Genomic DNA, 14,572 nt, shown 5'->3' on the forward strand with positions numbered 1-14,572 from the left:
AGAGGGTTGTAACATCCACCGACAATTTGCCACCCGCCGGTTCCCCCAACACCAGTACTTCTTTGACTCAACTCATGCTTGGAATTTTGGCTCTTATAAGTCTCACATCAAATTCATGCACGCTTTCTAGCGATGCTCCAGAATCCTTTCGACATCTCCTTTTTCAAAAGTGCTCTCATACTCGGACAATGAGCGTTGCCAGTCAGTAAAACTTTTTCATATTTCTTTGATAATCACTGTCAGATGCTTTCATTTTTTCCATTTCAGCATATCTCAGTAAGATCCTGCGTCATCAACTGTTTGATTGATCTTTTAGTTTGACCGAATTATCATGTAACCGTCAAAGTGTATCCGGCGAGGCTTACTGTCTGATCTAGCTGCTCGGTTGCTTTTAATGTGTCATGTAAGCCAGAGGAGAACTTCGAGTCAATTGGATAATGAACTTGCCTTTGTGAAAATTGAACATCAACTCGTGCCCGTGAGCTTATTCGAGTCGTTATTTTAACTGCCCTGTGCCCAGTTGAACTTCTGGGTATTGCTCGTTGAAATCGAAATACTCGCACACCTTGCCGCTAAATCTTTGCAGGGACTTTGCAGCGAAGGTCCGATAAAGTTGATTTTAAAGACTGTGTGCTGCTTGACCGCAGGGAAATTGTAACAGCTGAGACGTGCCTTGACTGGAACGGTGGGGTGAATTCATTTTAACAGGCGCTGCCACGGTGAGAGCCATCTGATTTCAAACCAGTCCACTGTCAACCAGACAGTATTGAGCGCATTGTTGACGATTGTTGCTCATGTATCAACCCGCGGTCTCCATCTATACATCACAGACACGGTTACAAGCCGCAAATTGGCCTCAGAGCGAGCTTGAGGGTGGTAATATTTTCCAACAAATAATCCGGAAGTCTCTCCTTCATTCAACCCAAATCTTACGACCGATATTCCTAAACGCCGCCTGGCAAGTTCCACAAGTCATGGTAGACATCAAAGGAAAAATAGTCACAAACACCGGCCGCAATTGCGAATCTCATATTTTATCTTACAATTTCGCTACGATTCCTGTTAACATAGGGACATGTAACCTTCCGTGTGGTTCCTGTGGAGCACTTCATTGGGCGTCTGAATGTTCTGTGGGCGATCGACACAAGGCTGTGATAGATTATACGATGTGTTGCGGAAAGAACAAGGTCCGCCTCCCCATCTTCGACGAAGCAGCAAAATGCTATCCAAATGTGCTCAAAAGTTTATTTACCGGCACAACACCTTGTAAGCGCCATAAATTACTTTCGTCATCAAAACCCACTAACAATCAACTTTTTAGCTGCAACCAACTTCCAAAAATTCACCCGGATGTACAACAATGCAGTTTCATTTACATCCTTACGAGCAAATATCGATTGAACAGTGCAAGGACCATTAGGTGTCAACGTCTTTAGGATGTCAGGAGGGTTAACCCATTTGATATCTAGCATAGAACCGGTCGACAAGTCAAACCCTGGGTTTGCCCAAATTTTCGTTGTCGGCGACCATGGCACCAACAAAGCAGAGCTCCGCGTTTGGAAAGCTGAAGGTATTGGGTTTTCCAATGGGCGAGTCGCCGGCCTTTTACCTTCGACTGTTTCCACTATCATGAGCTTCATGTACAGTCACAACCCCTATGCTAAAGTCTTCAATTCAGCCCGGCAAATCCTCGACGAAGCCAACGCGAAAACACTCAAGTTAAAAGGAATTTTGCGACCTGGGGATGACCCAAAGAGGTATAATGAACCCACAATGAGTGAAGTCGCAGCTGTAGTTTCTGGGGATGGTGAAATCTTGGAAGAGAGGGATATCCTTCTTCATCGAAAGGATGACAAACTGGTCTCCATATCCGATACACATTCTTCCTATTTTCCCCTCCGCTACCCGCTTTTTTTCCCGAGGGGCGAACAGCAATGGCACCAGCTCTACAGATGCTCAACGGAACAAGGTGAGCACGATCTCTTAGTTTGAAGTTAACATTGCTGACAAGTCGTTCAGTTCAAAACAGGAAGGTTGGATCTCTTGAGTGGTATGCCCACCTGCTATTCGAACGTCCTGGTCACTTTTCAGCAATTCTTCGCGGGCGGTCCCTCCTGCAAGAACTCGTCGTCGACATGTACGTCTGTGTGGAGCGCCAACGGCTTCAGTACATCAGAAATAATCAGGCGGCACTCAAAGCAAGTCAATACAAGCAACTTATTAGAGGACTTGAAAATCAGAAAACATTTGACGCAAGAAGGGTCATCTTACCGGCGTCGTTCATTGGTAGCCCCTGCGGAATGACTCAACTGTACTATGACGCGATGGCAATATGTAACAAGTTTGGCCCACCCTTGCTGTTTATTACGATGACAGCAAATCCAGATTGGGTCGCCATTTCAGCAATGATTCCAAAGGGCGAGAAGGCCTTCGACCATCCAACGATTGTCGCCCGGGTCTTCAGGTTGAAAGTCAAAGCGTTAATAAATGAACTTGTCAAAATGGAACGACTTGGACGTGTTGTAGCTTACGTATACACAATCGAATTCCAGAAAAGAGGCCTTCCACACGTCCACTTGATGGTAACACTCGATGATAAGGACAAACCTACTACACCCAAAAAGATCGATTTGATTGTTTCCGCAGAAATCCCGGATGAACTTGAAGAACCTCAATTGCATGCTCTTGTCACCCGGTTTATGCTGCACGGCCCGTGCAAAGGGAGGACTTGCTGGAAGGACGGGGTTTGCAAACTGGGATTCCCGAAACCATTTTCCCCGCGAACGGTCACTGTTGACGGAGCATACCCTGTTTACCTCCGGAGAAACAATGGACGATTCATCACTAAGCATACGACACGCTTCGACAACGGTTCAGTAGTTCCATTCAACCGTGTCTTGACATTAATGTTTCAATGTCATATAAATGTTGAAATCCCAGTTCATTCTACGGCAATTAAGTATTTGTATAAATATATTACAAAAGGCCATGACCGAACCTATCTTGCCATGGAAATGGAAGATGAAACACAAGCTTACATCAATGCACGTTACATTTCTCCGCCTGAAGGTGGGTGAATTGAATCCTTAAGAAGAAAGTCTGTAATGCTTACGCCAACTTCGTACAAAGCCGCTTGGCGACTCTTTAAGTTTCCTCTATCAGACAGGTCGCCGGCGGTCACAAGGTTGAATGTTCATGAAGAAGACAAGCATGTCGTCTACTTCAATGAAAACGAAGGAGCTGAAGGCCAAGTTAAAAGCGGCATGGCCTCTCGAACGACTTTAACCGGATTCTTGGAACTAAACGTCAACAATTCAATTGGGGCCGAGGGACGAAGGGCGAGGTCACTGCTCTACGCCGATGTACCAACCTTTTTTTGGTGGGATAAGTCAACTAAGCAATGGAAACCAAGAAAGACAAGGTCCGAGTCCGTCGGGAGAATCTACTCGGTTTCTTATTTGGCTGGGGAGAAATTCTATCTCCGCCTTCTCTTACTTCATGTTCGTGGAGCTATGCATTTCGATGACTTCCGGAGGTTTAACGGTGTTCTCTTCGAAAGCTATCAGGCTGCTTGTAACGGCCAAGGACTACTTGCCAATGATTCGCTTTACGATCTTGCAATGACGGAGGCTGGATTGGTCCAGTCAGGATACCAGCTTTCCCAAATGTTTGCTATAATCTGCGTCCACTCTCCACCCTCCAATCCAAACAGTCTCTTTGAAAATCATGTGGATAACTTGACGGACGATATGATGAGGGTTGACATGACACAAAGGAATAGCCACCAGTTGAGATTGGACGAACGGCGGGTCATGGGATTGTTCAGACTTGAAGCTATGATTTTGAGCATGGGCTCTTCGCTTGAATCTTGCGGCATCAATATCACACGTGAAGAGAGGAGTCTCCTCAATGAAATGGCGCTGGAACGTAAGGCTCCCTTTGACCAAGATAAAGTCAAATCAAGGCTTGATGGGGCAAGATTGAAGTTCAACAAGGCTCAACAATCAATTTACGGCAAAGTTATCAATTTGCTGGGTTGTTCAACCGGAAATTTGTTTTACGTGGATGGACCAGGGGGGACTGGTAAAACATTTCTCTTGAATTCGATCATTGACGCATCAGAACTCCGAGGGCATGTTAACATCGTTGTGGCGTCTTTGGGAGTGGCGGCACTTCTCCTTCGCGGTGGACAAACAGCTCACTCAGCTTTCAAAATTCCAATTGACCCTTTAGAAGGGGCCGAATGTTTGGTTGATGTCGACACTATATTAGGGGAAAAGCTCAAATCATGCAAACTGGTCATTTGGGAAGAGATAGTAACGATCCATTGGTTCGCCATCGAAGCCGTTGACCTTACTCTAAAAAGGATTTGCCGTTCCAATAAATTATTTGGCGGAAAAACAGTTGTATTCGCTGGTGATTTTAGGCAAATTCTTCCTGTCGTAAAGTTTGACAAGTATCCAAAGTCGTGGGCTTCAACGTTGAAGTCATCACATATTTGGAAACATCTTGTTGAACTCAAACTGACAGAAAACATGAGGCTTTCAAAGGCGCTCGCGGATGACGGATCAGATGCAAATGTCAAATTTGCAAAAGGACTTCTCGCCTTAGGCGAAGGCGTTAATCAGCAAAATGACTTCAAAATTGTGAAGCTCAAGAATATCTCAACTGTAAACTTGGAACCGGATGAAATTACTTCCCACGCGCTCATCGATTTTGTCTATGGTTGCATTGCAAATCAAGCCCAAGCATCTGTCTCCGAGAAACTCGCGTATCTCAACGAGCGATGTATCTTGGCACCGCTTAATCGTGATGTCAAAGCTCTGAATGAAGAAGTAATGGCCAAGCTTCCTGGCGAAACATCAGTCCTCTTCTCAATCGACACGCCAGATCCCAATGCTTTCGAAAGCCTGCCGGAAGAAAACTTGAACAAGTTATCACCCCCTGGTCTACCGGAACATGCACTAAAGCTGAAGGTTGGTATGCCAGTTGTGGTAACTCGCAACTTGCGCATTGGGAGCGGTATTTGTAATGGGACTCGAGTCTTACTCACAAGGATTTCCGATCATGTTTTGTGTGGGATTCTCATGGGAGGACCCTTTGCAGGGGAAGAGGTTACATTGCCTCGCATCAAGCTCCAAAGCAAGGCAAATAAGCAATCAGGGCAATCATTTTTCCGTTTCCAGTTTCCCGTAAGGCCAGCTTACGCAATGTTGATCAACAAAAGCCAGGGGCAAACTCTGGCGTTTGTCGGCGTTTTGCTCCAAACAGATATTTTTGCCCATGGACAACTCTACGTTGCACTCTCTCGCGTTTCGAACGTGAAGAATCTCCTTGTAGCAAAACCAGCCAATTGGGAAGGCGTGATAAATGTGGTTCACAAGTTCATCTTCAAGTCCGCAGTCAAAAATGGTTAGTCTTTTTTTGCTCAAGTCGGTGCTCAAGTCTGATCTTGATTTTCAAAAAACTCCACAAAAAATTTTGCTAGGCGTGGGAGTGCTTTGATTGGTCACGAGGTACGATGTCGACGGAAGGCTGCTTTTACTTGGCCAATGTCAAATATGCTGAGGTTGAACCTGAACCACGCAGCGAGGGGGATAAGATGCGCAACTTAATCAACCACATCACCTGCGAATTGGAGCAGTTACATCACTTGTCATTGTATCTAGGTTATCATACCATCAATGGATCAGCTGATGAATTTCATCAATGCATCCGCGTAAAAAGATGGTTCATCACAACAGGCAAAAATTAATTGTGACTTAACATATCTTTGAGCGGTTTATATCTAGGCAGAATTTGCCTGTCAAATTTCTGACCTAATTGGCATATTGTGTTTAATCAGGCGCAAGTTGCTGGCTTCTCATTGTTTTCATTTGGCTTGTGACATTATCCTGGATGAGCGCGAAATTAAGCGTATTGATTAAGGTCAAAATATTAAGATCAAGGTTGATCAATCCACGTCGTCAGCCGTTGACTGAACTTGGGGTCACAGCATTAGCTAGGTTGTTGAGAGCTGTTCAACACATATCTTCGGATGGAAGCATCCTAAGAATCTTTTGCGAGAGCCAAAATATTGCAAGACACCTCAAAGCTTTAGCTTATTGTTTAGGGCCTGAAATGGTTGGCAGGCAAATGTGTCGTGAATGTATTATGAGAAGGGTTATGTGGTAAGATAACCATCAGTTTGAGGGTTCGAGTTCATTATCTCCTTCTCATTGATTAATCTAGCAAAATTACACATATGGTTAATCAGGAAATGACGCAATCGAGAAACATTCTTTTTCATGTGGATCTGTTTGAGATTATTGGTCTGATGTCCGATGGACCACCCGCGAGTCAAAGAATTTGCCCGAGGTGGGGTAACTCTAAATTGGTCAATCAGCGTCGAGGGGGATGACGCGCACACAAGGGGAAGGTGTAATGTTTGAGAAGAATAGTTGTTCGTTTTGATGTCTTGCAATGATAAGACGTTATGCCAAGCCCGGCGCCGTCATAGAGAAGCTACGTCCAAGGCTTCCGATGTTAAGGCGTCAGGCCAGTTGCTCTACCAACCACTTGGGCTTCAATCAACAGTTTTGATCAGGGAACAATGCTGATGGTCGGGCTGCCATGTAGAAGGAACCCGTGTGGTGACCGTGACATCAAAAGATACTTCAGTATGATCGTCAAGGGTCACTGAATGTTGACAGCGTAGGTTGTCCTCAACGCTTACAATAAGATAAGAGTTGATAGTAAAAGGGCGACGCCTACGGTTGCTGGGCCGTAGACGTCAACAGCTCAGGGGAGCGAGACGAGGGTTTCGACTGTAACTTGATGCCAGGGTTGGGAGCGGAAACGCCTCGGCTGGGTCGACTGTTGTTGGGCTTCTTAAGGGTCAATCTCTGCAGGTAGAGCGTTGAGTTTTGGAAGCGATTTCTAGCTTACTCTTTAAAAAGGGATATACTTCATCTGCAACCTTCACCTCAACAACCCGTTAAACTCATTCATTAAGTCGCGGATAATACATCAACTTTACCAGCAATCTTCAGTAGTTTACATGGATTCGATTTGTTTGGTTGAGTGGTTGAATAATTTGAATGAACCTCAAGACTTACGCTTTGCTGGAAAGTTTAAGGCGATTTCTACCGTAAGCCTGGATTTTTTTTTGATCATTTTGATTATGATTGACAGTTAGCTTGAATTTAGAAGCGAGATTATGAAGGTTCCGAACTTGAGGTTCAAGCAATCAGATCTTCGGCGACATTAACGTCGGCAGTTGAAAACATGATTCCCAAACTCTCGGTCAGCTTGTACCCAGTTTCTACTAGCGTCCCGCGGCTGGTGGCTGGTGAATTTTATAACCTTGAGGGAAGCGTCAGAGTCGTCGATCGATATGGAAACCAAGAGTTTGAGTATGTTTCTGAAGGTCTCAGGTGGAAACGCTTCACTCGTGCAACTTCGAAGTTGGAACCACTTAAGATTAACGGAACGGGGAAAATCAGACGCATTAATCACGTGAAAACAGTGAATGATACATTGATTCGACTTGAACTCATAGTGGGGCACCGTGGACTTGTAAGTGTTCCTTTTACACGATGATGAAAACGATACTGACTTTTCCATATAGGCACTCCCGGATGGCGAATTTTATGTCAAGTACGTCATTGACCCATTGTTGGTGAGGCTCAGCGACGCAGTCCGTTTAGAGCCGGGTATAAAAGTTGATCTTGAAGGAGAGTTGGCAGACTTTTCAGCAAGTTTGGGTCTTCTCGTTGTTAAGGTAAGTCGGGTTGAATGAAGTAGTTTAAACGAGGCTGACTTTTACATTTCAGGTTTTCTCGGGCTTTGCGGGCTGGCCACAAGATTATGCAAATGGTCAAGTCAGGGAAGTGGTTGTTATCGAGGACTGACGACGAAGCGAGGATGAGTTGGCAGGATGAGGGCTTGAACGTAGCACGATTTGCGCGAAAAAGCAAAAAGAAATGTCTTTTCGTTGTTCATCGGAGGCATATGCACAATCAGGATATGTTAGCATAGAAGAATGATGTTCAAGATCAAGCTTGTGCCCTCAGTGAAGTGTGGAATTGACGGACTATTTTGTTTAATTTTTTGCGACAAGGGACGTGCGATGATGGTGCGGTGTGTGTCGGAGAGTCCTTCTAAATAAGGGCGGTAGTGGTGGGCCCTGATAAGAGTTTATGAGTCAGACATCGGAGCGGGTTTGAGTTTGGGGTTTCATGGAAAGCGTAAGTAGCTTAATCGCGAAAGCAGAGACCAGACCGAAGCACGGCGACGAAATGAGAGCTAAATTAAAACAATCAGACGCGCTTTGGGGGCTTGTTGGCATGTTGCTATGAATTTTCATCTTAAAAATGGATGCATGACTAATGTGCATGAGTCGCGAAGCGGGTGATGCCCGTTGAAGGGGGTAGTTACTTCTTTGGCCAGGGCGTAAAGCGGCGATAATACTTTCTCGTGAATTGATGCTCCTCTGTCGAAAGGGCTTGTCTGGATCTCACGCTTCGTCTCTCCGTCAAACGTAAATTATTGCGGAAGTTGAAAACGTTGTCAAGTCTAAAAGTTGAGTATAGTAGTGTTTATCATGTGAGTCACATTGAGAGTTACATGCTTAAGAAGTTGAATTACTAATTGAAATTATATTGCTATTGGTAGAATAAGATGCCAAGTCTTAACAATCGACCCGATGACCTTTTGGACATTTGGTCTAGAGGTTATTATTCGGACGGGATTGACCGCGTTTACGGCGATCTTGCTTTGGTCGCGGCTCGCTTATACGGGGATACTGCTGAATACTTTTCGAACCAATCACTTATTATTCAAAACAATGATGAAAGACGTTCAATCAACACGAAATTGTCGAATATGCATTGCAGCAAGACGTTTGTTTGCGAGGCTTGGCTCGTCGATGAAATTGAGGGCGTACCAATCATGAGTACTATACCCAAGTCGCTCCTGCTCAACAAAGTTAGGCCGGACATAACGATTGAGTTGAAAGTCGGAATGCCAATAATATTGACTAAGGATTGTACTCATATTCGGCCAGGAGAAGAAATGGTATACATGAAGAAAGGATCGAGGTTGGTGGTTGTGGACGTCGACGAGTGGGTGGTAATCGCGAGGGGAATAAGTCCGGGGAAAATTGGGAGGACATTTAACATTGGACGAACAATGTTACATTGCGACAACATCAGCGATAAGGATAATGCCTACTTACGTCATCAGTTCCCTGTTGTGATTGGGTATGCGAATGCGGAAGGTTGCTGGGATAAAGTGGCTGAGTTTCGTGGAGGGAGTAGGATTTGCCCCGCTTGAGAACGGTGAGTCGGGTATTAAGTTCGGCTGGGTTTCGCTGTGTATTGACTGGTGACGGTTGCTTCGGGTGTGAGTAGAACTGGCTGTATGAGCCTTGTGGTTCCGGCGGTGGTTGCGGGTAACCGGCGGGGGGGGGAGTAGGGGTTGCGGTTGACCGGGGGCCTCTGGCAGCTGCGGCGGCGCAGCCGCTTTGTACTCTAGTCTTCATTATATTTCACATTGGAAATGGATCCTTGGTTGCCAGAACATGACAGTGACTAATTTACATGAAAATCATCAAGCCTTTTGCTTGAAATGTGCTGCCATGGAAATTTCCCATTGCTATTTAAATTTCAGAATCAAATCAAATCTGAGAAACTCATTGTGCCAAAAACCTTCTCTCATTTTGTGTTGAAATCATAATTAAATCATTGTAATTTTGAGTTTGGGGGTACATTGGGTAGTTTTAACACCAATCAAATAGTTTTTCAGTTTTAATCCAGTCTGTTGAAGATGCTTTCCTGAATTTATGTTTTGTATGGAAATTTGAAAAAGGAAACTGCCAAAAATTGGTGGTATTTTTTTCTCACTGGGCAATGCAGCAGATTCTGACAGTGTTTCAGCGATATATCTATTTCAACCAAAATCATTTTTGGTTGAATTGGCCACTTGTGAATTGCGCTCCCAAATAATTGGGATTGAAGTTTGATTGGAGCATTTTACACAGCTTCTTTTTTATGGCCTGTTGCACATACTGAATCATTATAAATAAAATTATATGACTGTAGTCTTTATGTATCATCTGAATTTTATTTTTCTCTTAAATTCTACTTATATTTCAATTGCAGCCAATTTGTGATTCTTGATCAGTTTAGGTTCTAGTTTACTTCGGCAAGAATCTTATAACACTATTGCTATAAGTTGTGGATCAGCTCAGAAGTAATTCAAGAGTAGCTCCAATTGTGTTTTGGTGGATCCCAGTTGATATCCAAATGAATTCCAGAGGAGTTCTGGAGGATTTCATGTTGAGTTCCACATGGATTTTGGGTAATTTCTGGAGGATTTTCGCCAAAGTTCCAAATAAGTTCCACAACAGTTCCAGAATTTATCCTCATATTTCATACTATGATTACTCAAGGCATCCAGCACAGTTACAGAAAAAGGGTATGGTATGGCACTCTCTGGAGAGTGCGTCAAAGTCTCCCCTGGTGTACCCGGATACCCGCCAAAAATACCCGCGGCAGGCGGGTCTTCCAGGTACCCGGGTACCTGCTGTTACGGACACTGAGGGGGTTGATTCCTCAAGATGACCGGGACAGATCCTGGTCATCAAGGGGAATCAGCCCTCTCGATGACCGGGACAGACCCCGGTCATCAAGAGGAATAGTACAGCCCTCTTGATGACCGCATCAAGAAGAATCAGCCCTCCTGATGACCGGGATCTGTGGCCTGGTCATCGGGAGGGTTGTTTTCTCTTGATGACCGGGACAGATCCTGGTCATCGGGAGGAATCAACCCTCTCAATGACCGGGACAGACCCCGGTCATTGAGAGGAATTGAACCCTCTAGGTGACCTGGACAGATCTTGGTCATCAAGGGGAATCAGCCCTCTCGATGGCCGGGACATATCTCGGTCATCAAGAGGAAACAACCCTCTCGATGACCGGGACAGAACCCGGTAATCGTGAGGAAACAACCCTCTTGATGACCGGGATAGAACCCGCTCATTGAGAGGGTTGTTTCCTCTCAATGACCGGGACAGACCCCGGTCATCAAGAGGAAACAAGCCTCTCGATGAGCGGGGTCTATCCCGGTCATCAAGAGGAAACAAGCCTCTTGATGAGCGGGGTCTATCCCGGTCATCAAGAGGAAACAAGCCTCTCAATGAGCGGGGTCTATCCCGGTCATCAAGAGGAAACAAGCCTCTTGATGAGCGGGGTCTATCCCGGTCATCAAGAGGAAACAAGCCTCTCGATGAGCGGGGTCTATCCCGGTCATCAAGAGGAACCATCACTCCCGATGACCAGGATCTGTCCCGGTCATCAAGAGGAAACAACCCTCCCAATGACTGGGACAGAGCCCGGTCATCGGGAGGAACCATCACTCCTGATGAACAGTCTGTAGCTGTCATCGAGTGAGGGTGTTGGATAAAAAAAAGCACAAGTACCCGCAGTACCCGCAAAAAGTACCGCTGGTACCCGCCTGCGGGTGCCGTGTATGGGTACGAGTGTCTGAATATCACAAAAAACACCGCGGGTACCCAGACACACGGCAGGTACCCGGGTCCACTTGGCGATCTCTAAATACAATCCATGGTATTGTATTGCCAATACATTCTGATACAATACAATACAAGTTTATTGCTGGGAGGGGCCATTGGATTGAGTGCCAATTGCCCAGAAAAAGAGTTGTTTTTTTTAGATACAATACCACTGTATCGTATCTTTTTTTCAATACAATAAATGGTATTGAATTCTGATGTATCAAAAAAACAATATGGTGTTGCAAGCCTGTCTGAGCACATACCCAGCTCCTGCTTGGCCAAGTGCCTCCGGGGTTTGGTTATGTGCCCAGAGGGCTTGATTGGGCAGGTTGCGCAGGGGGGCAGAGCTTGGCACACAGCCAAGTTCCACTTGGCCGAGATCAAGCTCTGAGCCAATGTGGGATCTGTGACTTGGCATGCAACACACCGGTCATCAGACACCGGCCCTCTTCTCTGCCTCAAAAGGCAAGAACAACATACCCTCAAGGAGGGGAAACGTTCTCCCTTCTCAACATTGCACATCGGACATTGAAAGTAAGCTTTTCCTTCTTGATGGCTGGTCTCTAGGCTGGTCATTGGGGAGGAAAGACTCCCTTTGCAGTGGGTGATACTTGTATCAATCATCAAGAAGGGAGTCTTCCCTTCTCAATGACCGGTTTGTAGACCAACCATTGAGGAGGGAAAATTCTCTCCTTGATGGCCGGCACAGCGTTTGGCGTGTGTGGCACCCTTGCTTGAAATTGGCCCAGCGGGGCTTTGTGCCAAACCCTGCCCACTTTGCAATATGCCAAGCGGGGGTTGGGAGTGTGCCAGGAGGGCTTGAGGATTGGCCAAGCAGGCTTGAGGGTTGGCCACGTGCGCTTGGCCTTTCTTTGGCCAAACTTTGGTGAGTGCCCAGACGGGCTTGCAACACCATACTATATGTAGTATTGGCCAATACCAATCCCGTATTGTATTGTTTCACTGTTGCTGCTGGCCGGCCAGTTTTTGATGGATTCATTTGAAAAAATATGTACAAGACAGCTGAGATTGTGGGCTACAACATGGTACATGAGACTTTGACATTGAGACTGAGAGAGGGGAGTAACACAGACGTAACAACAAAAAACTTGATTTTCTGCATAAAAACCCGTCAGCCTCAGGCCAAGAATGGGACTTTAGTCCTAAGCACTGCCAGCATATTTGGCTGGGTTGAAGTCATCCCAGTTAAACTGGGATGCACTCAACCAATTTAAACTTGGTTGATCTCAACCAATTTAATATAAACCCAAGGGGGGTGGGTACCTTGGATTTATATTTCATCAGATGAGATTGCCCAAGTTTAAATTGGTTGAGTGCATCCCAGTTTAACTGGGATAACCTCAACCCAGCCAATTAGCACTGTTCATGCAAGCTAAACATCAGCAAGATTGAAATAAAGTTTATCCCATTGTGCCAGCCAATTTGGCTGGGAAAGTATGCTTATGTATATCTCTCACATGGTCATAGATTTCTTACGTGAACAGTGCTATTATGCTGGCAGTGAAGCCTCTCCTTCGGAGACGCTTCGCGCCTCCTTGGAGAGGCTGCGTCTCCAAAGGAGAGGCTTAGTTAAGCTCGGAGGGGGCATGGGATTGATGACCGTCTTGTTCTGTTGAGCTTGACTGAAAATTTGAGAGTAATCCATTTTCCGGTTGAAAAAAAAGTTGTGTTTCTCCTACCGTGTGGGTTCAAAATTTGGTCAATATGGGGGTCGAACCCATGACATCCGCATGAACCTTACTCTGCAGGGGCCCTACCCGTTCTCTCCGCACGCTACGTAGCGAGATCGTCTTCGGGTCCCCACGGGGCCTATTAGTACGGCGCTCTAACCAACTGAGCTAATCGACCGATAATCCTAGGACTTGAGCGATCGTGTACAGAGCCCCTCAAAATGAAAGCTCGAGGCAGCAGCTCTGGGCCCGGCTATCCCCCAGCCGCCGTGCCGATGGTCGGCACAGGCCATCGAGCCGAGTTTCACACTCCCCCGATGACCGGCCAGCACATGCATGCATGTGGCACAAACTACCGGTCATCGAGTGGATTATGTACTCCCCTCGATGGCCACTCTGTCCCGGTCATCTACTTCCCTTGAGGACCGGGTTTGTACCGGAGCAACTAGGTCACCAAGAGGAGTACGTACTCCTCTCGAGAATGACCGGCACGGTCCGGTCATCGAGAGGAGTACGTACTCCTCTCGAGAATGACCGGCACGGTCCGGTCATCGAGAGGAGTACGTACTCCTCTCGAGAATGACCGGCACGGTCCGGTCATCGAGAGGAGTACATACTCCCCTCGATGACCCGATTGCTCCGGTCATCGAGGGGAGTGTTCACTCTTAAATGTGGAGCCAGAAACATTCTTTAGCCCACTGTACACGGTTAGCTTTGTGTGATTGTACTAAACAAAAAATCAACATGAAACCCCTGAGTTCGGGGCTGAAACCGGCCCAACACACCTCCAGACTTGCTGTCAGTTTGGGAGGGTCCTGCTCATGGGACGGCAAAAAGACACATTGGTTTCAAATCAGACGCGCCTCTGATTTATTGAAGCTCCAGGCGGCTCTCAGGGAATTTCCGCTCGCGATTGCTCCACACTCGTTTGTTTCGATATCTTGATCATATACATCTGCATCACTGCAATCGGGACCTGTGGCCTTTCGGGTGAGGTCTATTTCAATGTTACATGTCATCGTTCCATCACCACTAACATATCGTGGTTTTCTTATTTTTTTCATACGGACCCGGCCAGTAAGCTTAGTGGCAAGTCCCTCTCAAAAGCTAAGATGTCACTGGTACAATGGTTAACACCTCCATTATCCATATCCGCCAGAAATTTTAACCGGACGGCGCGACAGATCATGTTTTCGCGACTCTTGGTTGTTGCTCTGGTTTGCAGCATCACCCATGTCTGGGGGAAAGGGGGCATCTTTCCGCTCAACGATGTCGTTCCGCTCGACGAGACCGCTCGGATCGATCGATTTCCATTCATGATCGT

General features: G+C 46.1%; 1 protein-coding gene across 1 annotated transcript; it reads left to right on the forward strand.

Moving 5' to 3' along the window:
- Nucleotides 1–7,266: 7,266 nt before the first annotated feature.
- PtA15_7A468 (uncharacterized protein) lies at nt 7,267–9,315 on the forward strand (the record flags this gene model as incomplete). The annotated part of the gene is made up of 3 exons (XM_053171077.1): nt 7,267–7,557; nt 7,610–7,762; nt 8,656–9,315. 3 exons carry the CDS (start codon nt 7,267–7,269, stop codon nt 9,313–9,315), a joined length of 1,104 nt encoding a protein of 367 aa, XP_053022295.1.
- Between the last annotated feature and the right edge of the window lie 5,257 nt (nt 9,316–14,572).

Source organism: Puccinia triticina, chromosome 7A (genome assembly GCF_026914185.1).
Source record: "Puccinia triticina chromosome 7A, complete sequence".
NCBI lineage: Eukaryota > Fungi > Basidiomycota > Pucciniomycetes > Pucciniales > Pucciniaceae > Puccinia > Puccinia triticina.